This window comes from Nyctibius grandis, chromosome 3 (genome assembly GCF_013368605.1).
Source record: "Nyctibius grandis isolate bNycGra1 chromosome 3, bNycGra1.pri, whole genome shotgun sequence".
NCBI classification, from domain to species: Eukaryota; Metazoa; Chordata; class Aves; order Nyctibiiformes; family Nyctibiidae; genus Nyctibius; species Nyctibius grandis.
In genome coordinates, this window is record NC_090660.1 from 17,576,112 (window position 1) to 17,602,862 (window position 26,751).

Here is a 26,751-nt window from a genome sequence, read left to right on the forward strand (position 1 = left end):
GAATTGGGGGGGCGGGGCGGGGGTTGCCCCGTATGACAAGCCCACCACGGCGGCAGAGCCTAGCGCGTCTCTGTCCTCCCCTCACGCTGCCCAGTTACACTCCACGTTTAGGTCACAGTTATCTTTACTTTTTTAATGTAAAGAAAGTAAAGCATAGAGGGTTCCCTTTGGTTTAACCTGATGGTTTTTCTCCATCAGCCCACTACCTGGGCACCAGGAACGCACCCCACCCATAGTGCCCCTTCTGCCTTGAGAGGCCTAGCCCAGCCCCTTAACTAGGGTGTACAACATGCATCCAGGTGACTTACCTATTACACCACCCCCCCTTCAAATAATGATTTGATTTTCTACAGCTGAGTTACCGTGCACCAAATTAAGCATAGGGCAGCCTCACACCCTCTGGACAACGACAACCCAGCCTTCATTTGGTGTTGTGCACAACACACTGCAGTCCTGCCCAGAAAAAAAGTGCTCAGCTTAGGAGCCCTTTGCTGTAAAGGCTCGTTGCTGTGAATCCTTGCAAGGCCACCCCCAAACTTCACAGCACCTCAGGTTCACAGTATTCAGAAAATTTCAAACAAGCTACATAGAAGCTGGTTGTTATCAAGAAATATTTTTTCATATTACAGATAAAATGCATAATTTATGGTTGGAAAAAAAGAGAGTCCTACAGCACTTACAGTTCTTTTATTATTTCAGAAATAGAAACAGCAAAACAAATCACCATATTAGGAAAGCTATTTCAACTATGTCTTTGGTATTATATAGTTAAAACTATAATGTTTCAGAAACTATGAATACGAAAAATATATAACAAAAGCAAAAATTAAAGCTTTGTCATTTAAATATTGCATAGGCACCATATGCTTTTTCATTACATTCTTTGTTAAAGGACTAATAAACTAGGTGATAGGTAACAAACCCAGGTGTCCTGTGGTAATAAAACAATGGTCCTCACCCCCTGAAGGACATTTAGTACAAATACTTTTATTCCCATTCTTGCCCAAGTGCTTGTCCAGTTATCCAAAAAAAAAAAACAACCCCCATCTAGTCAGGATGCCTAGCAACACTTGAACAGGCTGCCAAAGACTCCTTTCATCTCTAGGGAATGTATGAAGACATTAAATGGATGAGTCTGGAGAAAGAAAAAAAAAAAAAAAAGACATGGGATGGGAGGAAAAAGGGGGAAGAAAGCCAAGGTGTGCTCCAGCCTTGTCAGAAACAAAATTAACTTCTTCCTTTCCTAGGAGATGTCACTGTCTGACTTGCTGCCTGGTGGCCACAAGAAGTGAGGTGCAATGGGGACTGTAAGGACACCGAGCAAGTGGGATGTTTCTTGTGTCAGCAAGAAGTTAAGAGACCTCTGCACTCAGGTGCACAGGACAAGAGAGTTGTTGTAAATGGCAGCTGCTGAGTATGTTTAAGTGCTTCTGTTATTCAAGCCTGAGATGAAAGCCACAGAAGTGGATTCAGGCACAGTTGAAAGAGACAATTAGTGCAAAAAGAGTAGCCCTATTCTAAAGAAACAGAACATTGTTCTGTAATGGCAGCTCTTCTGCCAAGACATCACCTTTTTAGGGAGAGCAAAATCTGCCACAGAACAAAATGCTGGCAGTTTTGTTGTGCCGGATGAAGAAGAGGAAGGGATGATCAGCAGTGAATTCTGGAACAATCATTAAACAGCGCATCATCATCACTCCTGCCGTGGCAGCTGCTGCTTCAGTGCCTTCTTCATTGACTTCCACAAAGGACTTGTGAACTACTTCAGAGAGCACCAGCTTGTTGACAGCTGAGATTCCCGAGAAGTCTGCCTTCCCCATATCAAATGCATCAGGCATTCCCATGCTGCTCAGAAGGGGTTTCAGATCATAATGTTCTTCCAGTTTAAACCTGGGTAAAGACACCCTCACCTCTGTACAGTCCATCATTTCAGGATTGATCCAATCTATCAGCTTCTCATACGTAAGTTCTCTCTCCAGCTAAAGAAAAACCCAAAAGTTACACAATTAAAATGAGAGTCAGTTTTACACAGCCAGAAGTGGCAACTACTGTGTTTGTTTACATAGTGCATAATATGCATCTTTTTCTCCAGGGTTTAGAGGGTCTCAAGCCAAAAATGCAAGTTATACTTCTCACTAGAGACTACGGCCCCAGCTGAGATCAATCCCATATGTTTTTTGGTAGATACAAGAAGGATCAGTCCCTTCCACGTAAAGTTTACTTTTATAAAACACGTTAGATTGGGGTTTTACAGTTTTACATATGGGAAGCAAAGGCACAGAAGAACTGATGACAAGGTCCCAAAGGAACCCAGTTTTTCTGTCTCTTAACCACAGGATCCTCCTTCAGCTTGACAGGCTGATGAAAAACTCTGCTCACGCTGCCCTTTGTAGTCAGCGTTAGAAAGCCTTATTAATAAATTCCTTGTCCAGAGCATGATACAAGTTTTGGCTATTTCAGATCTCCACAGCAGAAGAGATCCTACACTTTCCTGTGAGCCTGTTTCCAGGTGGAGGGCCAGAGACAACACACTAGCTGTTCAGAGGATCCATGGGACAAACTATAGGTCTTCCCAAGAGCTCACTCGAATTCCCTCTCACCATAACCACAGCTAACCTCTGCTCCTGAGGAGGGCCAAGTAGTCTTCAGGAGCCTCTGAAGCTTGACCAGTAGTGATACAAGGCATGCCAAGCACTTTGGTGGCTGGGAGGTGTGGGACATTCAGCTGTTGTTGAGCACCAATGACATAATAGCTTTGGAACAGAACTGCAGGTCTAGATGCAATATCAAACTTTCTTCCCTGGAAAGACACAGACTGCCTTTGCGTTTAGCTCAACAACTTACACGTTCCAAGCCAGTGGATCCATCCTGGATTGCATCAGGGAGCAGGATGATCATACTGAGTTCATTACCAACATAAGGGAGCTCAAGGATTTTGGTCTGGAAATCCCCAATGTAGGTCATGTTAAATGTATCCTTCTTGAACATCATCTGCACAGGTTTGGTCTCTGTCTAAAAATAAAGAGATGTCAACAGTTAGTACTGAGCTAGTATGCTGGTCTCAAAACATAAAGCAGGCGTCCAGCTACCCAAGGCTTTTTTGGATTTGACTAAAGAGAAGTAAACACACCACAGAGTGCAGCCCCACCATCTTCTGTAAAGCAAGAGGTAAGTAGAAAGGATCCCTGAGATTTAGTTTCTAATTAGTAATGTGGAAATGTATGTGAAGTTTCCTTTAAGGCAAAGAGGCAAGGACACATAAATTTGCTCCCTTAAGAACTAGTGACAAGCACTAAACAGAGCTGGTAAGAAGCAGGGGCTGTGTTCCTTGCTTTAAATGAATACAAAATAATTTCAATGTAGGTATTTTCATTTTTAGTCCACATGGCTCCAAGTGCTATAACAAAGAGAAATTAAAATATTTTAAAATGATACTAAAAATGCCAAGAAAGTGAGAGCATTATTTTGAATTCTTAAGAGTCACATGGATAGTAAGGAGGGGAAATATTTTTCTTCTCAATTTCATTTTCTGCTATCTCCTTCCATTTTCACACTGAGCATCAGTAACTGCTTACATCATTATTTTTTCCTTTTCAGTTAAGAGTTTCATTGCTTTCTCCCTTAGCTTCATGAAATAACCATGCCAAGTAGTTGTTTTACAATAAAGTCCATTGAAACAATGCCCATAGAGAATACGGCAGAAATTATTTTGCAGCAGCAATGACACATGAAAAGGATGGGTAAGCAAAGAAAATGCCACACAGCACGTGAAAATCATCCAGCGAGTCATAAGAAGTGCAGGTGTCACAAAAATAATGTCACAGGATGCTGGAAAGGCTCCTGGGATGTTAAAGTAAATCTTTGCTACTGGACAGATTGTAAAATAAGTAGCTTAAAACTTATTTTAAGGTTACACCTGGGATTTCCAATTGCTCATTTAAGCCTACTCAGACTTCTGCAGCTCATCACTGGCTAGTCATTAGCAGAATGAAAATACAAACTTAAGCCATTTAGTTTTACAAGGAAAGAGATGCGCAGTTGTTTGCGTATCTAAAAGTTAGTTCCTTGGGCGAGCCAAGGCAGCATTCCCCAGCCTTCTCCAATAGTTACCTGGATCCCAAAGACTGATCTTAAAATAATAATTGACTGAAGACGACTTACATTCAGATGTTTCTGCACATGTAGAAGTGCTCTTTTCTGCCTACACCTTAAAGGAACATTTCTTTTTTTATCCACACCAGTTTTATGCTAAAATAATCAAGTTCACTGACTTCTGTGAAATTGTTCATGACTTTCAAATAGCCTGACAGCTTCACTCAACTATTTTCTTCTCCTCAGTTCTAAGTTCTGTAACTATGTAGAAGGCTACTTCTCTCAAACAAGAAGGGTAACGGAAAAAAAAAAAAGAGACAGAATGAAATACTTAATTGTTATATTAAAGTTCCTAGTAATTATGTGAAACTTAACAGAAATGAAACAAAGAGCGTTCATATTAAAGGAAGGGGGTACAAGGAAATCCATCCAGCCTACCCAAGGTAATCCTGCTTGAATGATTCTTTTTTTTTTTTTTCTTCAGAGCTAAATGTATTCATTTCAGTGTACTTGAGTAACAGTGTATCGTCAGCATTTTAGCACATCATACCTTGTTAATTTGAAATGGCATTTCTGCTGTTCTCTCTTTGTTGAACTGCTTTTCCCAGTTGCCTTTGAAATAGATGGCATTCACCAGCACAAGTCTGGTCAGTGAATTGAGAATCCCCTCTGCCAACAGGTTCTGAATTTTACCTTTATGATACATAGAAAAAAATCCAATTTTTGTCAGGTATCTAATTATTATCTAGTATAATATCTACTTTGTAATTAGAACAGAACAGATAAGAGAACTACGTACCAAACAGAGCAAGAGCTCAGTGCTTGTTTTTTTTTAATTCACAATATTGTATCTTGAAATAGCTGTTTACCCAAGCCCTGGCTGCCATTAAATACAACAGGGCATTCTGCAAAACACTCACCTTCAGTCCTTTCCTCTACCCAGCCATTTATTTGTTTTCTGGAATCCTCCCAAGCATGCATGAAGTCAGTCTGTTCTAATCCAGCATGGTAGGACTTCTGGCTTGACTCTATAAATGACTAACAACAGACATTCAGAACAGCTTTTCAGCAACATATTTTACTCTCATTCAACCACAGATGATTCTTAAATACACCAAGAAAACCTGCCCGCTTTCCTCCCCCATCTTCATATACAGCCATTAAAGTTCTGACACACTCCTATTAGGTTTTATACCACCTGTTTGAACTATAAGTTGTCCACTATACATTAAGTCAAATGGCTTGTTTACTATGCAAGAAAGTTCTACATAACTTAATTGAGAAATGATATGGCTAGTTTTTGGGGCGTTTTGCTTCAGTAAGAGAACATGATTTTTGTAAGCTTCCCTCCATATAATTTTTATTGTGAAGCCTCCCAGACTAACAGAAAACTTGTAGTTCAGAGGGAAAACTGATTTTTCTTAGAGAAGAAAAAACATACCTTCTCTCCGATTTAATATAGTTAGATTTTATTACACACATGCAAAGTTTTAGAGTACAATCCATGTAATTTTTATCTACTAGACAAATGAAACACTAGCATTCTTCACTGTAAATCACTCCCAAGAGCAGGGAGAAGAGCCTTACATCTTCATGCTTCTAGGGAAGCATCTAAAGGAACATGTATAACACAATACCTATTATCCTTATTTCCTTATTTAGATCTTCTGATAAGGAAAATCTTAAGTCATGTACTCCTCTCAGTATGTTCTCTGAATGACTTACATAACAGAGAAGCTACAAAATACTGCCCATGCTGAAGAGCAATAACAATTCTTTTTTATCATATTTACACACAATCAAGTGAAAAGAGATACGTCAACCATTTGTCCCACAGCCTATGAGATGGATTTTATTGTGCTTTGCACCAGTTGTGCATTCAGATCATAGGCTATCTATGGCTTGGTGGCTTCTCTACCAAGTTCAGATACGGGGCTTTGGCACAATCTATCCCATTGGTAGGTCTCAGCCTAGAAAATCTGAAAAGTAAAACCCAAAGCCTGCCTTTGACTTCCAAAGGAAATAGGTAGCAAGTACATTATACTAGAAAACACCACAAATTTAATGATTACTTACTGAGAGAAACTCAAATGTCTTTTCTCCATAAAGTCGGTTAGCAGTTCTCAGTATGTATTTGGTGTTTGGATCGTTAATTTCAGAGAGAAGTGACTGATACCCATTGTGAGCATCCTCAGCGCTGTTCAGAGAAAGCACCTGTAGAAAGACAAACATCCTCAGCAGAGTCCATGCCTTCTCTAAACACACTCACTTCACACAATTTTTTTTTTTTAAATGACTTTTGGATTTTAAAACTGTGACTTGAAGCCAAAAGATTTTTCTTCACACCTCCCACCTGGAGCTTATCATGCAAGTCACATATGAAGCAACCAGCCAGATGCTGTACAAGTAATAAATTAGGGTGCAGAAGAGTCAGCAGTATTTAGTTTCCTTCACTCAAGCCAAGCATTAGAGGATCACAGAATGGTTGAGGTTGGAAAGGACCTCTGGACATCATCTGGTACAAGCCCCCCTTGCTCAAACAGGGCCATCTACAGCTGGTAGCCCAGGACTATGTCCAGATGCATTTTTAGTATCTTCAAGTATGGCAATAATATAATTTTGGAGAAACTTTTATAGATTTAAATGAAAACAAAATACATGTTTATACTCCTCTTCCACTTCGCAAAAGAGGCAATCATAGTAACAAAAATGACTGATTATGCATTTAACACTGTCAACTGCATATGTAAAAAACATGCCAAGTAGTATTTGCCACCTGAGCAAGTTTAAGAAAAATTAAACCAAGGTGCAGCTACCATTTTGACATGTATACAGGGTGGATTTTTAATTACTTTATGTGCCTGACTACATTTTCAAAACACATATATAGTCTGATATTAAGCCCAAAGAAGATAGAAGAAAATACTTTATGCAGTTAGAGATTCACCAGAACCACAAACCCACAAAAAAAAAATCCTAGGTACCCCTTAATGACGTATTGAAGGAAGATCTCCGTTTCAAAAAACCAAAACCACCCACAAAACGAAAGACAGGAACCTCTTAATTTCATACCGAAGGAAGCTCCCCCTATAAAAACAGGTACTGCCTACACACATACCAAAGGAAGATATCTGCTCTCGGAGACCAGAATGACAGTAATAGTTTAGCATAAGTGCAGGTCACAGACATAATATGAATTTGTTCTTCCTATGGTCCCAAATTCAATACACTAAGTTTATTTAGACATACCTTTGCTATTTGGGCTTCAGTGTTACCTTTTGAACCCAGTAAAACCATAGACAAAGCAGAAGAAATAGTAAAAGGAGAAAAGAATAGATTCTGCCCACTTTTGTTCTCACACAGCTTTCTTAAGAGGTCGAGTGCGAAAGTCGTATTTGCTGCACAGAGGCTATCCATGGTTCAGAGCCTGGGAGATAAAACACAGAACAAGAACAGCTCACATTTATTTGAATACAAACTGATAAGTTATTTCTGTCTTTTACACTTCCCAGTATGAACTATGCAGCAAGTGTCATAATTAGGCTGGAAAATTATCAACTCACTGAAAAACTGATTGGGTGGAACAAGCACTTTAAATCCCATAGTAGGCACTTGAGTTATTTCAGGGATTTATTGTTTGCTTTTCTATTTCAATCCCATACCTGTAACAGAGACAACAATTCCCAGTGCAGTCATTAGACTCTTCACTGGGTAAATAATATTACACCTTTTGAGATTATCATATACAACAGTATTTTGTTTAGGATTCATTAAAACAAGTCTCTTTCGACTTCACAAAGGCCATTACTTGCCTTTATAGGAAAACCAGAGCAAAAAGTTAGACATCAGAATGGCAGAATTATAAACTCTTACCTTTTCTAAATCTATATATCTTCAGTATTACCTTCAGCTTACTTGTAAGTGTGCACGCTGTGTTTTAAACCTAACAGCCAGTCTGGTAGAAGTCGGCAGAATGACTCGACCTACAAGATTAAAAAAGAGAAAAAGTTATTTGGTCAGCATGACAGATTACTGTAATTTCCTGCTGTAGTACAAAGAAAAATCAAAGTCCATTTCAGTTCCATTTTACTGCCTACAACATGGAAGCACACACAATAAAGATACCTGCTTATAGATAACTTTATGGTACATACACACTTCAACATGGATAACTTGATGCACGTCATACTTTACATACATCAGCTGTGTAGGTAGTTAACTAACCTGAGATTAAACCACACACCTGTAAAAGGAACAATAAATACTAGAATGCTGAGCTAACTACAGATAAGTATCACCAGACATCGTAAGATATCAGCTGATAGTAAAGGTTTCTGTGTTTTGTTTTTCCCTTAAGGCAGCACCTAGTGTTGATATGTTGCTACAAAATACAAAACCAACTCCTAATTCATATTACTAATTCATTATCTCAAACAACTATGTGGAAAGAACAAGTTTCTGCATGCATGGCTTTCCATCTAAAATTTCCTTAATAGTAGCTGTGCAATACAGTAGTAACTTTCCTCCTGTTTCTCTTCTCCCGTAACTGAAAGAAAATAAAAAAGGCAGGCTTAGATGGAAACAATCCTCCAATTCTGTCTGAAACAAGTAATTTAACTACATGTACTTTACAGCATAAGTAGGAGGCACTATTTTTTTAGTTCATGTTGGTTACAGTGAAGCCCAGAATTTTCCTACTGTCCTGATACCTGTCAGATTTCTAACAAGAAGTTTTTTTGACCTGGAGGTCAAAACACACAGAAATAGTGACAGCAGCAAGCAGTGTTATCTAGAAAGTTTTTGTAGGGCTTCCATGACAGACAAGAATTTGCAGACAAAAGGACACAACCCACTATTTGCCTACCTACAAATCAGTACATTTAATCAAATTGTAAGTAATATTTCAACCACCAGGACAAGGCTAGTTGTTGTATCTCCACAGTTATCCACGCTTTCTCCACAGCTCATGAATTGCAATGTCACTACTGATACCCTTCTCATTAGAGCGGTTTTGGACACAACACAGAATGACTGCACTTTAAGGAACAAAAGCCATGTGACACAAGCACATATTTGTCAGTCGACTGTAAACTGTTTGCTGCAAAACCCTCAGTGATCAGAGGGTTTGCCCACAGCAACTCATTCCTTGCTCTGGTCTCCCCATGGGCTCTGCAGGTCAGTGGTGATGCACTCGTGCGGAGGTTTCTGGATGCCCTGAGCCTCTGTATTCCTACCACTATGAATTTGAAGCATATAGTCTCAGCAGTAGACACCTATGCTTTAGGACAGTCTCTATGGAGAGGAAGGCTGTACCCAAACAGCAGATACACACTGCAGTGTCTCTCCCAACTACAAGTTTTGCCCTGGGGCAACCTGGCCAGAGCAGGGTGCAGCTGTCCTCCAGCCTGCGGCCCAAGAGACACGGCCCACCAAGACTGCAACATGGATTAGCGCCTGGTATACGCGGATGCCTCCCCACCTTGCCTCAGAGGAGTCACAAGCTGACCGTTTCAAACAGAGGGAACTCAGGGTGATGAACTTCTGGTGGTGTCCATCTCCACAGAGGAAGCTGCGTCTGTGGCATGGACATCCCTTTTCCCATCCCCTGAACCACAGCACGCTTTCTTGAGAAAAAGGGCTGTCATTTCGCATTTGGAGTTGGGAGAGACATTAAAACACTTGCAGGGTAACACCTCTGACAGCTCCAGGTAGCGGCTCCCCACTTCGCACCTCTCCTGGGGCAGGCGGTGGGACACGGGGGATGACTGACAGAGCCTGGCGACTGCCCACCGCCGCCGGCCCCCGGCCCCGTGTGCCTCAGCGGGAGCGGAGGGGGGCTGTGAGAAGCCCCGGAGCTCTGACGCTGGCCCAGGACGCCCAGGGTCTGGCACCCGCCAGGGCCTAGGCCGGGGAACAGGCAAGGAGCAAAAAAGACCCTCCTCTGTCCCTGCATTGGACCTGGCATCGTGAAACACGTTAAAACTCAACATCTCCGCGGTGCTCCCGTCACTCCCGCACATAAAAACCTTCCCAACGCAGCGCTGCGACTTCCAGCTGACAGCAAGCAGAAACCACATCACGAAAAAAAAAATAATAAAAGCAACACCATGCAGGCTCCACTGCTTTAAAAAAAAAAACCAAACAAAAAAACCAAACAAACAAACAAAAAAACCCACAACGACAAGGTTCTCCTAGAAAACAACATCTGCAGGACAGCAGAGCCACCCCACTCACCCGCCCTAGCGCTCCGGTCCGGTCCGCTCCTCCCGGGGCCCACCGCTTCCCTGTCCCCGGAAGCATTGCCCAGGGCGGGGGAAAGCGGGAGCCCGGCCCCTCCGTAGCCGCGCCTCGGGCTTCAGCCGCCCGCCGCGGTCTTTCCCCTCCGCTGCGGCTACGGCCATTGGGCTGTCGCGGCGGGGGGGCGCCACCGCCCCCCCGGACAAAATGGCCGCCGCCCATCACCACCGCGGAGAGCTTTCATAGACCCCCTCGCTCCTCTCTTTATAGCTGCGCGGGCCTCCCCTCGCCGCAGCCGGTGATTTTCCATCTCTGTCTCCCTGTCATGGCAGAGCTGACAGAAACCACCACCAGGCCGTGAAGGCATGTTATTATTAATTATTTTTGAAGTGGGGGTTGTTTTGAATGAAAGGGAGGTGTTGCTGTAGCCAGAAACCGTACGGGCTTGGGCCCTCACATACTTGAGGGTCTGAGTGAGGCAAATAGCTCTCATAAAGGTGTATTTTTTAATTTATTTTTTTTTAAGGAATCAGTAGAGTGACGTGAAGCCACTGGAGGTGAAATTGGGAGCTGATGAAGACTTACAGCTGGGATGTGGAAGGAGGGCAAGGGAATGGCCACAGGCCTTGGGTAGGGAGGGTCTGCCTCCCATCTGTGACACAAGGACCTGATCGAGGGCTAAACAGGAGCAGGGTTTAACTGCTGCGAGGTGGGTGTAAGTGCTAAGACCACATCTGAATCAGGGGCTGTAGTCGAGGGTGAGGAGAGGGCCTGTGTTGGCATATATTTGTGCACACCGCTGTGAGGGGAAGGGAGAAAAATGCTAATAGTGGTTAGGGGACAGAGCTACGCTTGATGGCCTGGTCTGAATGGCAACCAGGATTGCTCTGTGGATATAAGGCATCGTGCACTCCCCCCTGCTATAGTTGTCGCTTTGGGGTAGGAGAGAAGCACAGGAGGAGCTGTGCCTCAGGCCCTGGGGTGTGTGGTCTGATGGGAGAAAGAGTTCAGGTCCCACTCCCCCCAGTTGCAAGAGTTTCAGGTTTTGGTATTTGCCTCTGAGCTGGCAAGTGAGTGTCTCTTCCTGTGCAGGGCAAGGAGTAACTCTGACTAGGGTGAGCAGAGTCTGCCAAAGAAGAGGATGGTTTGGGATTTGTTGTGTTTGATGAAGAAGAAGAAAGGGTGGTCAGCTTTAAAAGTAGTTTTTGGTGCCTTTGATCTTAGTACCAGGACACCTGTGGCAGCTGCTGCCTCAGTACCTTCTTCATTGACCTCCACGAAAGCTTTGTGAATAACTTTTGAGATGAAAAGATCCTTCTTAGTTGACATCCCTGTGAAATCAGCCTGAACAGGGTCAAAAGCATTTTGTATCCCCATGCTGCTCAAAGTGGATTTAAGATCATAATTCTCTTCCAGATTCACCTTGGGCAGGTACAGATCCACTTCAGCTTTCATCATGTTGGCTGACTTGGTCCATTCAGCTAATTTCTCATAGGTCAGCTCTCTTTCAACCTGCAATGAGTGAGATCAGACTGTCAGTGAGTTACACTCTCTTTCCTTAAAGGTGGTGAGGTATAGGCCTGAACTGTCAGAGTAGTTCATTTTTTTTTTCTGGTGTGAAGAGTATTGCTTTTTTTGCAATATGTGACTCGTAATGATATTAATAGGCACTATGTGTGTATATGGATGACTTTTATCTTAGTAGTGGTAAATAAGTGGAACACGTGGGACCTCAGGTACAAATAAAAAGATGTTTTCCCGCATCTGTTTAGAATCTGAAACTGATCCTGGCGTGGTCATGAGTGGCTGTTGACACCTTCTGGGTCAGGGTAGTCAGCACTTAGTTTGAGAAACCTCACTACAAAATATCAGGTGCAAATCCAGACTGCAAATGACATTAAAAAGAATTAATACAGCCCTCAGAAGAAGATAACTCTGGGGCACAGTGATTCACATTTGGTCCTTGCTTTCCTTGTGCTATTTTAGCAATAGAAAAGGGAACAGAAAATAGGCTAAGACAGTTGTATGGACATACTTTTTAGGTGCATCCCTAAGTAAAATACTGTGTTTGCAATGTTATCAATGCCCTGAATCCTAAGCTGAGAAATCATGGTGTAACCGTTTATGAAACAAAGTATGCATGCATCAGACCCTATTCTACTCTGGTTTGGAAGCTCGTTCTTCCTCACTTTTCATCTGTTTCTGTTACTGTCTCATAGTGTATGTGATGCAACAGTAGGTCAGTTTTACCAGCTCCAGACCAGTAGTGTTATCATTGATGTCATCTGGTAGGAGAACGAACATGCTGAGTTCATTTTCCACATAAGGCAGCTCAATGATTTTGAATTTCATGGTTGTTTCACAGAGTATCAGGAATGTATCTCTCAGAAACATCATCTGTACTGGTTTAGTCTTGGTCTGTGAAAAAATTCAGACATAAAAAATAGTGTTACTTCATTCCTTAAAATGGATGATAAAGATAACTTGCTTCATTGAACTGAAAACAAAAATTTGTAAACAAGTACAAGACTCAACAGCATTTACATACTCAGTACCCTTTACTTTGGACAATGTCACATACACCCTCTCTTCAAAGTCATTAGGATCTTTACAAAAAATCCGCATAGACACAACAGTACCTACCTGCTAACTGGATCACTTGTAATACATTTCTCATTTTAAAATAAAGGAGTTAGTTAGCTTTGATAAGCAAGTAACTACTGTAAGTGTTTCATGTTTTCTCCCAAATACTACATTTTTGGAGTGAGGACCTTGACTGGGGAGGGGGGAACGTTAACTTTCTTCCTCTGGATACTGTCAACTCTTTCGCCTCTTTTATTCTTCCAGGCAATACTGATTGTCTCACTTTGCCTCTGAACCATATTTTCTGTGACCTGTGCTGGCCTTTCCTCTTCCCCAAACGATAGAGGACTGGATTACCAAATGAAATTGCATTACCCAATAGTCTTCTGAACTCCTATGCTGTATTATGTTCGCAGAGCTGTTACTAATATACCCACTATCCTTTACATATGAGTTACATTTGAGTGCAAAAGTTTATCTGTTTGCAGGCTTTGTATCAGGTACCCTGTGAATTAAACCCTCTCTGTGCACCAGTGTATTGGATTTACATGGCAAGGTTATGGTAGTGGGGGAGCTGCAGGGATGACTTCTGTGAGAAGATATCAGAAGCTGCCTCCATGTCAGACAGAGCCAGTTCCACGTGGCTCCGAGAAGGACCCACCACTGGCCAAAGCTGAGCCAGTCAGCAACGTTGGTAGCACCTCTGTGGTAACATGTTTAAGAAAGGGTAAAAACTGATGTGCAACAGCAGCTGGGAGAGAGGAATGAGAAAATGTGAGAGAAACAGTTATGCAGACACCAAGATCAGTGAGGAAGGAGCGGGAGGAAGTGCTCCAGGCGCTGGAACAGAGATTCCCCTGCAGCCTGTGGTGAAGACCGTGATGCAGATATCCATCCTGCAATCTGTGGAGGACCCCTTGCTGGATGGAACAGGTGGATGTGTCCTGAAGGATGCTGCAAGCCATGGACAGGCCATGCTGGAACATGTTCTTGGCAGGACCTGTGACCCCATGGAGAGGCCATGCTGGAACATGCTCTTGGCAGGACCTGTGACCCCATGGAGAGGAGCCCACTCAGGAGCAGGTTTACTGGCAGGACCTGTGACCCTCCAGGGCACCCACACTGAACCAGTCCATTCCTGAAGGACTGCACCCCATGGTAAGGACCCATGCTGGAGCAGTTCTTGAAGAACTGCAGCCCATGAGAAGGACCCAAGTTGGACATGAAGAACTGACCACAATCCCCATTCCCTGTCCCCCTGCTCTGCTTTGGGGGATAGGTAGAAGAGTTGGGAGTGAAGTTGAATCTGGGAAGACGGGAAGGGTGGGGAGAAGGTGTTTTATATTTGGTCTTATTTCTCATTATCCTGCTCTGATTAGTAGGCAATAAATTAATTTAATTTCCCTAAGTCAAGTCTGTTTTGCCCATGATGGTAACTGGTAAATGATCTCCCTGTCCTTATCTCAACTCATGAGCTTTTTGTTCTGTTTTTCTCCCCCTGTCCGGTTGAGAAGGGAGAGTGATAGAGCGGCTTGGTGGGCACCTGCAGCCAGCCAGGGTCAGCCCGCCACAGCCATGTGCCACGACAGATCCTAAAACCACACATGTAGCATAGTAGGTTTCGGATACAGAGTCACATCGTTGACACAACCACTTCACGTTGCTTGGCATACAAAAGGTGTTTGCACTCGTAATCTCTGTCAAACAAGATATATGCTCCCATTGACAAATAACTTTGCTTGCCTTTGACACAGTCCAAAAATATGCATGCAGTCAGCTACCGTGAATCGTCAGTGCATGTTCATTTACATACTGTTGGCTCAGTAACGTGCCCTCAGTGTATACTGAGTACATCATCCTCACACACTCAGCTAAGATGACGAACCCCCATGAAAATTCCCTCTGAGGTTTTACACAACACCCAGGGTGCATGAAGAAAGAACAGTTGGTTCAGTTTCCTTGAACTCAAGAGAACTGACTGGGTCTCAAAAGCAGAAAAGAGACGTAGGTGTGTAAGCACTGCTCTCAAAAGCAACTCAGTCCCTTTTGAAAATGGGACTTTGGTACTTACGGAAATTTCCTCTTGTCCTTAAGCTGCTTAACCACGGTGTTCTCAAGTGTTTTGATACTGAAGAGCTATTAATTAAAGTGAAAATCTTATTCTCATGGATATACGTAAATGAGGTAATGCTGACTTATTTTCACTATTGCCTTTCTCACTGAGTTTGTACCACGTGCCCAGCTATGAGTAGTGTTGCAGTGGCATATGAAATGCAGGTGAAATATTTAGAGGTTTCTTGCTCTTCAGTAATAGACATATTGACACATGACAACAGGCATATAGACAAGGCATTTACCTTGCTCAGTCTGAAGGGCATCTCAGAAGTATTTTTCTCCAGAAATTTCTTTTCCCATTGTCCTTTGAAATAAATGGCATTTACCAAGACCAATACAGTGCGAGAATTGAGAGATCCTGCAGGCAGCAGATCCTGGATTTTCCCTTCAAAATCAGACAAATAAGGATTGTGATTCCAGTGTGACTGTGTAATTCGACAATTTTAATCGTGCCTTCTTTGTGCCTACCTATATAGCAAAAATGTTTGCATTTGGGAGACTTTTTTTTTTTTGCTGTACATTTTTCATGGTATGCATATGGTAAAAATGGCTTTTGAAGTATCTCTGTATTGTTTTTTAAACATATTTATTGCAATTTTGGTAGTAAATGGGATTGGAAAGTGGGTACAGTGGAATAGCTTGGATGTTCTGTGAAGTTGGTTGCAAGCAGCTGAAGAATGCAGAAGTAAAACCCTCACTAATCAGAGTGGAGCCACTCAATATCTGCCTGTGCCTCCCCCTGAACAGAAATAATTCAGAAGAGGCTACGGCATGAAGAATCAAGGGAAGGGCCTCGTAAGGGGCAACGGTGAGGTTTGGAGAGAGGCATTCTTCAAGCCAATTAACTGCTCATCACCTCCCCTAAGTTTCCATCTTTTACGGATCCTTGGCTGCAAGAGCAATAAATGTGGAAATACAAATGATTTGAAAGTGAGACAAGAAAAAAGCCATCAGAGTGGTACTTACTCTCAGTTTCATTTTCAACCCACGAATTGATCAGTGCTCTGGCTTGTTCTGCAGCTGTCTTAAAGTTTACAGCTTGTGGCTTTGTATTGTAATAGCTTGTAATGAGCTGTAAGAATTTCTGAAAGACAGAATTGGAAAATATATGCTTATTTACTTAAATTTGAGTTATAAAAATGTTAGAAATAATTACTTCAACAGATTATACAATCTGCTAATACATAATTGAAGAAAATATAATTTGTTTGAAATGGGATAACCCTTGAAATAAGGTCTGATACATTCTATGCTAAATATTAACTAAGGACTGATCAAACTTCAGTCTCAAGGAAACTGATACTTCACATTTTTGTGTTTGAAATCCAAAGTGCAAATTCATAATTTTGAAATATCCCATAAACAAACATTCTTCACTATTTTTTTAAATTTCTCAAAGTGACATTTAATATAATTTAAATACTTTTTTCCTCCTTTATGATGTAGAGTTCAGTACAAGAGGGAAGAATAGTCTCATGTAAAGTTGAAACAAGGCTTTTAGTTTGCTTCAGAGGCGAGGAACCTGCCAAGAGTTTGTGAGGACAATAGAGGATCAGGTATGAAGGAAATGTTCTGGTAGAATAAAGTCATGGCAGAAAAGCAGAATTAATGTTTTCATTGCTGTCTGCTGTCAAACAGTTCATGGAGATTCCCAGCAGGAAATTCTCTAGATTATCTATAAAGCATAGGTACGTGAGATTATGGAGAAATGAACAATAAGCATTCAGAAAGACAAATTACTAATTACTCAGGAGATCAAAACAAACTCCAAGATCAAAGAACAGTAATCTCATTTAAAACCACACTCCAAGATATTCTAAGATGACTAATACAATGTCAGTTTTTAAAAAGATTTCAAAGATACAGGTAATTACAAACTCATGAGTCTGTACGGGGCAAATGAGTAGAATAAGTCTAGTGGGCGTATGGATGAACATGACGTATTGGAGAAGCATCAACAGCATTTTGTAATAGGAAGTCCTAAATCACAAATCTGTTGGAGTTTTTTGAAGGTGTCAGGAAGTGTGTGAGTAATTAGGTTGAGCCATTACAGTCTACCAATACCTTTTAGATTACCAAAAGGCATTTTGTAAGACTTCTCACCAAAGGCTGAGCATCCATGGGACTACAGAGATAGGCCTTGTTTGTTTAAATGACTGGAAACTAAGAGTAGGAGGAAAAGGTGTTCACAGTGAAGGGTTATTACTACTGGACTACCACAAGGATATGTGCTGGGATCTGTACTAAAATATTTATTCTATAAAATACACATCTAAATGTTTACATTAAAATATATATTAAAACATTTATAAATAATCCAGTGAAGGGTATGCAACAGAGAGTGATTATCACTGTTCAGGAATGAGGTGTTGAAGCTATAATGGACAGCTGCATGAAAAAAACCTGCCCACTAGCGGTCAAAAAGGCAAATACAATTTTAAGAGTTACAAAGAAAGGAGTAGGGAACAAAAGAGATAATATTAGAATGCCACTGTATAAAGCTATGGTGTGCCTATTGTCTGAGTTCTCTATGCAGCTCTGGCCTCCTCAGTCTCAGAAATACTAGAGTATAAAAGATACAGAGACAGGGGACGAGGATGACCAGAGATACAGAGAAGCGTCCTTTAGAAGAAAAACAAACCAATAATGATGCCAACAGGTAACAGGCTCAACAAACACAGATGCTTCCTATAGTGTATATATAGTTCAGCTGTGGAACTCCTGGTGCTGAGGGTTGTGGTATATTCAAAAGACAAGTCTGCAAATTCATGAAAGAACGGCTCATCAATGTCTATTAAGTTGACATGCCCTCTGGTTCGGGAAGTCCCTGAGCTGCAGATTGCTTGGTGATCAGAGCAGGTTCTGTAGAAGCATCACTACACGGCGTGTCTTGTTCCCGTACACTTCCTAAACTGTTGACCACTGTTGGAGACAAATGGACGTCTTGTCTGTGGAAGGCTAGCCTTGTATATCTGTCCTCATGTTCTTACTGAAGCCACAGTGCTACCATTTGGAAAATTGTTATCATCTCTGTTGACAATCCCTCTTAATGACAAAATAGTCTTAAGTAAAAATGTTCAACTCACAGGCAGTAACGGGTAGGTCTTTTCCTCATACAGTCGGTTGGCACTCTTCAGCAAGTAGGTGCTTCTGGGTTTGTTGATGGCAGACAGGAGCTCTTTGAAGCCAGAGTGGATGTTTTCAGCTTGCTTGTGCTCAAGATCCTTGGAAAGAGACAACAATTAGTAGGGAATATTTTTTTTTTCTGTCTGAAGTGTTGCACCTGCTCTGGCTATTTAAAATGCCCAGGTTGTTTTAATTAAAAAAGGAATTTCAGGGGATGGAGCTCTTTTTTGAGTATGTTGCATGTTTGCAGCACTATGTATTACTGGACAAGTTGTTTTCTGCCTGTAGGGTGATGATCTGTTTCTGCAGTGCTGTGTAGGCCTTTGGGGCCACCAGCTGATGGTGCACCCAGGAAGCTGAATCTCCTCATTTCAGTCATGATCAGGCCTAATTTTCAGTGTCACAAGGACCCATCAAGGCAGCCTTGCAGCTTTTGAGGAGTTGCTCTGTTCCGACACACGCTAATGACAGAGCATGGACTTACCAACTATTTGGATTTTCTCTGTTTCACATGAATTTTGCTGTTGCTGTTTGGATTTTGGAGGGAGCTTGTCCTGGATGTCAATGTTGAAGGTTTTGGGGAGCATGAGCTTGGCTTGCCAGCTGTTGCCAGCTGTTGCTTTGCTAATAGAGGAATAAGCTGCTACCTGTCAGCTGCTCCTCTCCAGCTGCTTGGGTGCAGTCTCCTCCTCTATGGCACATACCATGCCCTCCATGTGAGACACTGGGAGTCTGTGCCACTGACTCATGATGACTTGTCCTAAGGCTGGTCAGGTGGCATTTCTTGCTCTGGTCTTTTCTCACTCATGCTAAGACATGGGCTGCTAGGAAGGACACCTGGAAAGAACTTGGTAACCAGAGAACACAAGATAGGAGAGGCTGGGTTTTGCAAGGGGATGGGAACAGACTGAAGAGGTAATGGAGGGAAATGTCTGAAGGACCAGATTAGGCAGACTTTGCTACAACTCAGAAAGTCAGTGGGTTGCTAAAACGAATGTAGATGTAATGATTCATCTTGAAGACAAATCCCCTGACACCTAGGGAGAGAATGATATAACCTCCTCCCCCCTTTTATTTCCAGTTTGTCTAATCTAGTTCCTTTGACCTTTCTTTTAGTTTCTGTGCTAAAGAAACATGGCTTGTTTTGAGTTTACAAGCCTTTCGGTGCTTAGGGAGTTAAACTGATGAAAAAGATCTATGCAGTTTCTCCTGGTGGCAAGTCTCTGGGGAGCTGATTCACAAGGGGGAATCAGCATGTGTTAGCTTAAAGGGGAATTTTGTTTGCCTGCTGTGTCCATGCATGAAAAAGGTGGAAGGGAGTTTATTGGGTAGGACTGGAGTCAGGTGTGAACGCAGTAGTTGTTTTTCACTACAGAAAAAAAACCCCTGAAGCTAATAAGAGAGAGAATTGTCCTAAGCACATTAGGACAATTGATTTGTTTATATGGCCATAGACCAGCTAAAACCAAGTAACACAGTATTAGGGCCAATCAAAATGCTGTTACTGTCTCAGGTCTGCTTTTGAAGGCCTGAGTTTGTGAGTTTTATGGTAATGTTATCCGCTTGTTCACTTTTTCTCTTTCTATATATAGTTCTTACTGAAGTGAGACAGTAGATATAGACTGAAGACAAGCAAATGTTAGAAGGCTAAAGCAGTAGTTGTGATGAACTATCCCTTTCTCAGAGATTTTTTTTTGTCTTTTGTTGTAATAAATACCATCTTTCTTTTCTTTGGTCTCCCCGGAGAAGGCCTTGTTGTCTCAGACGAGCCTTCTTCTCCCGCAGTCTGGTTAAAGTGAAGAACCTGTGGCGATGATAAATGTTCATAAAGACAGCTTGTCCTTTGAAGATAAATGTGCCCAAGGGTTATGTAATTATGTTAGTTTTCTGTGGTAATTTACCAGTCATGCCCAATGACAGTCTGTTAAAAGTTACTGAGGACAAGACCTTAGTCTTAATTTAGTCTGTATAACTGTATTATTATTATATAGATTTTAGTCACATTTGCTGCTTAATATAGATCAATATTATGGCTCAAATACGAATTTATTTAGATAAATGGTTAGTTCATGCTTGGCTACATGGAATTTATTTTCAGTTCATGACCAAGCACAACAAAAAGCATAGTGCACTTCAGAGTTCTACTACTTGGACAGAAATGTAAAATTAAACATTTAATGTGTTTAACTAAATGCATATAAGCTAAAAGAGTACACAACTGAAAAGTTCTGCTAAAGCGGGCATAAGTGAAATCATATTTTCGGTACTAGTATGTCTCCATTATTTGTGGGAGGATTACCTTATTTATGGACTAACTATGTCACAAGCAAGGGTGTTTGTACTGCTTCTGTGCAGCCCAACATAAGGTCAGGAGAGCTTACTAACTTTGGTATGCAGTATGAGAAAGCAGATATACTGCTGCCAGAACCAGCTGCAATCTAGAAGAAGTGATTTTACCTCTGGCACTCCTTTTTCTAGATTATCTTAGCTCCTTATTAATTTTGCTAATAAAGCTATCTCTTTATTACTATTTGAGCACTATATCAGGTTAATTATTCCGTTCAAAAGGCAATTAAAATAGAAGGTAGAGTTCCAAGCAAGACCAGCAGTAGCCTTTAATGTCAGTAACTTCCCCCTGGCAGACCACTTGCAATGTTCTGGGAACTCTAAATGTAAGCTAAATGTAAGGGTAGTGCAGAGCAGGGAGATTTTGGAAGTAAAGTGGAAGAACAGTGACCTGCAGGACTGCTGGCAGCATGAGTGGGGTTATTTCCTGTACCCAACATTATGGCAGGTCACTGTTCTCCCATGTTGTTCCTTTCTGTTCCCCATAGGCAGAAGAATAATGTAATTTATGTGGGTACCGCCTGTAAGGTGATACACTGCTAATTTCAGAGCTTACCTCAGCCATCTGGGTTGCAGTGTCACCTTTTGCACCCAGGTAGACCATGGCGAGAGCAGTTGCAACACTCCAGGGAGAAAAGAAAATATTTTGGCCTTTGGAAGTTTCATTCAGCTTTTTGTAAAGGTCCAGAGTGAAGTTGTTGGTTGACACTGAGAGAGACTCCATTGATATAGCCTGAGACAAACGAGTATCAGAGAGAGGTGATGACTGCTTCTTCACTTCTTTTAAAAAATACAAAGCTGCTAGTGGGAGATTGCCTGCAACCTCTCAAATACAGTGTGAGGGTGTCCCTGTAATGGGTAAAATATTACACAGAGGCTCAGCTAGTAGGTCTCTTTTTAAGACCTGCATTATTTCTCCCCTCCCCATCATTCCTCAATGTCCTGAGCTTTTTTATCTATTCTTCACCAGATGAGCATGATTTTAGCTAGAAGTGTTTTCATAGACCAAACTTGTTTCAAAAACCCTTTTGCTTAAGTTTCATAGAATTATTCTTTGATTCTGAGTGAAACAGAATCATTTCTCACCGTGCTGCTTTGAGCTTTTTTCTATTTCTTTAAACTTCCTATGGTGTCATTTTCCACTGAAAAAAGCATGGTGAATTCATGCAATTCACTACATGTATCTGGAAGGCTACTAGAGATCTGTAGATTTTTATGTGTTCTTGACGTAGGTAAACCCACGTTTGGAAGCTGTAGCTGGATTTGTTAATTACTGGTTTTCAAGTAAACTCTTGTATCTTACATACAACCCCAAATAGTTCCTGTTTTAAAAACCAGCAACATTTCCCTGGTTTTCTGCTGGCTTATCAGAACCTGCAGATTTTTCATCTTTATTCTGCTTCTTTTTCCAAGTATGTTCTTACAGGACAAAACCAAAGCAAACAAAAACCCCAGGATTAAACTGATTTTCCATATGTGGATTCAGAACAAACCTGTGCTTCTTATTAGCATATTTTAGATCAATCTAATACTGTTGACAAATATTAGGATAAATTCAGAACTTTCCATTGTCTTCACCAGTATAAGGACTACTAAAACATGTGCTAAAGTCAGTGTAAGATGGGATCAGGTGAAAGGTTAAGCATTAGATCAACAAAAGCAAGTGGACATTTAAATCTATCTTCACCCACAATTTACATGCTTAGATCAAAACCTGCAGTCCTCAAAGCCAGCTGCCATGCAGTGTTAGAGATGCCTGGAGCCTCTGGGATCCTCAAGTTTTGATTTCAAAGCTTTCCAGGGCTCCACAACTGCTTTGAAGCATTCTCAGGAGTGCTTCAGAGGTGAATGCCCTGCAGCCTAACTCATACACAAGCATTTTTAGGACCTTCAAATCAGGTATCCGTTACTGCTGTGCCTGGAGATGCTGATACTCCCAGAGCACATCTAGGGAATAGGGCTGAGCTGAACATTTTTGCCTGAAGAATTTCAAACTGACACCTCCATCTCCTGTTCCCAGAGAGTACTTGAACTGAATCTGCATGGAGCAATAAAGCATTTCTCAGGCTTGAGAGAGAGAACATGCGCATGTTTCTGCGAGGTTCACTGGTCTACTAGCCACTTCGGTCATCTGGGAAGGGAAAAGTCTGGATGCATGATCCAGTAGTTATTTGATATTAATAAAGCAGAGGCTTGAACCAATACACCCCATGCTGAGCATCCAAAACACTGTGCTACAGAGTCATGCTGTCTTGTCTGTTCAATTCCAGGATCAGTGGGAGTATATTCTATCCTGCAGCCTGTTCTCAGTCCTCTGATCCTAAATCAACTTGTAGCCTGATGATTAAGGCACCCTTCCTACAGGTGAAGAAACTTTCTGCCCTCCCAGGCTGTGTAGGTTTTGCCCAACCTGGGCTTGCATTCTGACCACAGTGCCTTGGCACAGGGTTTTCCTAAGGGCTACACTTTGTACTAAAAAATTAGCACTCCCTTCCCCTGTGTGACTTTTATGCCATCATTTAACTGCTCAATTCCAAAGAATTTATCATGAATTTTTAAGAATTCTAAAGTAAAGATATTATGCTTATTTTGATATGAATATTTACACTACCTGAAATCTTGAGGGAGAGAAGAGTTAAGATCTGTCTTCAGTCAGGAGCTGTGGTGGTCTGTGAGGCAATGACTACTTTTGGAAATGTAGAAATGTTTGCACCTCCCTTTTCTCTCTACATCCTCTTCTTGTATTTATCTGTGTGTTCCCTCATTTATTCCTACTTCTCCTCTCTATCACCCACTTTCAGAACTTAGAGAGACCTCCTCAATTCAAGGCCACTTGTTAGTGGATGTATACCCTGAAACATGAAGGCCAGTACACCTTTCTTCCACAGGTGTCCTCCACAACCTTGGCGCTTGGCCTGCAAAAAAATGTAGGAACTGCAAAAAAGAATTCAACCACCCTGTGTTGGCAAGGGACATGTTGAAATAATTTTATAGCTTCCTTTTCTTTTTACTCTGCAATTTGGGAAAAATTCATAGAAACTAATCTCAGTATATGGTTAAAAGGGAATATTGAAATAGGCTGTTAGTCTCATCGTGTGGTTAAATTTGAGAGAGGAAAGATTTGAATAATTGTGGCACTCATGTCACATAAAGCCCTTATTTTGTGGTATTTTACATTTTTGCTCTTCTGTTTCAGAAAACAGATCACAAAGGAAGCTCAGAAGATATTTACACAGTCACCTAAAATAAGTGCTGGAATAAGAGTGAGCACTGGGCTCATTTGAACTGGTGGATGTTGTTTTAAGAGACAGCTGCTCCTCACAGAGGAGGTGAAGGTGCTTCAGATACCTACAGGTCCTACACTGTACTAAGCTTATTACTCCTCTGTGATGGATTGAGGGAGTTTGGATCATCCACCAAAAGCTGCAAAACTGCTTGTAAGCTCTGCTTGTATTGATTTCTTTTACTGAAACTGGTTGTTGTATCGGAGTAGAGAGCTAAAACAGCAGAATGTGTAAAACTGGACATCAGCGAAGGTGTAATACAAAACAGTTACATGTACACGAATGTTTTACTTTAAACCAGTGTAATTAGCAATTCTGCTGGTTTACTCTGCTCTTATCTGTGTGACGTAGATTAAACTGCATTAATAAATTTCCTCTGCAGTCATTACATGTCTTTTCTGGTACGTGTATGGTCAGTTAGGAATGGCCTCAGCCCACTAGTGTGACACATGCAGAGTAAACCAACTACCAGCATGCAGTCAACCTATAGAGAAAAAGCATCAGTATAAAGAGTACAAGTCCACATTTTGAACTAGAATTACATTTTTGTGCTTATATTCGCTTTGAATCTGACTGGTGCATATGCCATACAAGGTTTCAAGAGTGATGTATGTGCCTCTCTTTTTTCACGTTTTGTTTTTAAGTGCATTCAGTTTTTGTGCCTGGAATATCCATCTTATTTTCTTGCTTCAGAAATGTATTAGACACTATTATGTTTAGTTATGTGCTTGAGAAATGTTTCTGCTATGTATCTGAAACTACCGTTGTCTGTTTTTTAGCTAAATGAATAGGAGAAGAAAAAAACCCAAACCGCAGTTAGTGGTGCTACGAGCTACAAAGATTGGCCAAAAATACAGGAAAATTAAGAAAGGGTACCCAAACTGTGTAGACACTCTTTGTGGTATATTCCAGCTGCTGCAAGATCCTGTTTAGTAAGAGAGAGTGAAGTTTCAAAGGGCAGCAAATAGGCCAAAGAAGAGGTGCTCTTAGTTCTGCTGTGCCAGATGGAAATCGTGAGAGGAAATAGTGAATTGCTGCAACCAGAATAGTAGAAACAAGGTTTCACAGCATCACAATGCCTGACTTGTTGACCTCAAGTGGATTGACCTCTAACAAATGGTCATAAAAAGTCTTTTGATAAAACCAGTCATTTTCCTGTGTCATACTGATGAAGTCATTTTGACCTTTTTTGAAGCCATCTTCTGTCCCCACCTTGCTCAGCAGGGATGTGAGGTTGTATCTTTCTGCCTGTTTGATTGTCATACTCCCATACCTGTACTCTGTAAATGGTCCACTCTGAGTAGACCATTTGGGCATTTCTTGAAGATCAGTTCTCTTTCAGTTACATCTACTAAAAAGGAGCACAATTTACAATCAATGCTAGACTAAGTCCAGTTACAGATTTTTACTCTGCAGGAAATGCCATTCAGCTATGTACCCCTGGAAGAAAATGAGACCAATTAGCACATCTGTTGCAGTAGAACTCTAAAGGATTGGACTATAAATAACATTTCAAAAGGGATTTTCTTGTGCCTGTTACTGATGGCAAAGTAAAACCTTTAAAAATATGGATGCATTTGCATTTCTGTTCTAAAGCAGGAGGTTTTTATGTGTCCTTGTCTTGAATACTAACACTACACCAGCACTGTAAACTTTCTTGTCTTTATTATTGTGTGCTGTGTCTGCCATTTCTGCTTGTCATGAGGTTGGTCTACCACACAGATGCCAGGAATTATTTTATGAAGCTGAAATTTGCACTGGTAGAAAAAAAAAAGCCCCATCTTTCATTGTAGGATAAATGGAAAGCATGTTAATCTACTGTGTTGTAACAGGCTTGGAATCACTAAGTGACAAGCAGTCCATGCTCACAATGTTTGTATTGAGGCTTATCTCAGCACTTTCCTGTAGATACTTCTTTCTTTAGTTTTCAAAGTCTTGGGACCTTTCAAGGAGGAGTTCGTGGACCTGAAATTTTGATGGTACAGAACAAACCCAGGGTTTCTTTAAAGCAGTTATTTGGAAATGCAGTCGTGTAGCACCTATTACTTGGCTACCTTTGAGTATTTTAGAAAGATGATTAAATAGCATTTTCCCCAGTGTGCAAGAATAAAATGGAATTGTCTTTCAAAAGCATGAAGCCACCCATTGTGGCAGACAGGAGAGAAAGGACAGTGCCTGGGGGAGCCCTTGCTGAGAGGACCATTGGAACACCATGACCTGTTCATGGCGTGGGAGCTGCTCTGCCCCAGATCTAACTTCTCTTCCCTTCCCCCATACAGGCCTGTTGCCAGCCAGCCTGTCACCTCCAGGAGCCCCCAGGACTCCTGGAACAACAACAGCGAGCATGGCTAGCACACTGTGCTGGAAATTTTTAAGACTTAAAAAGATGTGGAAGCAGGGGAGGTGACCCAGAAGGAGTATAGAGTTGCCGTCTGATCTTGCAGAGATAGGGTTAGGAAAGTCAAGGTCGACTTGGTATTGAATCTGTCAAGGGATGTGAAAAGCAGCAGGATAAAAGTCTACAAGTGCAAGACAAAAAGACTAGGGAGAACAGGAGCCCACTGCTGAATAGTGCAGGGGAAGCACTGACAGATAACATGGAAAAGGCTGAGGTATTCAGTGCCTTCTGTACATCAGTCTTTACTGCTAAGACCACCTTTCAGGAATGCCTGAGGCCAGAGTGAATAGTCTAGAAAGAGGAAGACTTATTCTTGGCAGAGGAAGACCAGGTTCAGAAGCGTTTAAACAAGTAGAACATATGTAAGTCCTTGGGGCCTGATGACTTGTACCCATAAGTGCTGAGGGAGCTGGCTGGTGTCATTGCAGGCTTCTCTCAATTATCTTTGAAAGGCCATGGTGACTGGAAAAAGTTCGTGAAGACTGGAAGTGGGCAAATGTCGCAACTGACTTCAAAAGTTTCAGGATACTACAGGCCTGTCAGCCTGACCTCAGGCCCTGGGAAGGTGAT

The 26,751-nt window shown here is 41.6% G+C and overlaps 1 protein-coding gene across 2 annotated transcripts; it reads right to left on the reverse strand.

Moving 5' to 3' along the window:
• Window positions 1-674: 674 nt before the first annotated feature.
• LOC137660867 (heterochromatin-associated protein MENT-like) lies at window positions 675-21,232 on the reverse strand. Of its 2 annotated transcripts, XM_068396016.1 has the most exons (8): window positions 10,327-10,467; window positions 7,966-8,075; window positions 7,342-7,519; window positions 6,169-6,306; window positions 5,013-5,130; window positions 4,643-4,785; window positions 2,845-3,012; window positions 675-1,979 (listed from the first exon to the last, which is right to left on the reverse strand). In XM_068396016.1, exons 3-8 carry the CDS (start codon window positions 7,507-7,509, stop codon window positions 1,575-1,577), a joined length of 1,140 nt encoding a protein of 379 aa, XP_068252117.1. In that variant the 5' UTR covers window positions 7,510-7,519; window positions 7,966-8,075; window positions 10,327-10,467; the 3' UTR covers window positions 675-1,574. The 2 variants fall into 2 exon arrangements, with proteins under 2 accessions (XP_068252117.1, XP_068252118.1); XM_068396017.1 differs by lacking the exons at window positions 675-1,979; window positions 2,845-3,012; window positions 4,643-4,785; ... (3 more) ...; window positions 7,966-8,075; window positions 10,327-10,467 and adding exons at window positions 11,440-11,841; window positions 12,580-12,747; window positions 15,270-15,412; ... (2 more) ...; window positions 19,871-19,957; window positions 21,056-21,232.
• Between the last annotated feature and the right edge of the window lie 5,519 nt (window positions 21,233-26,751).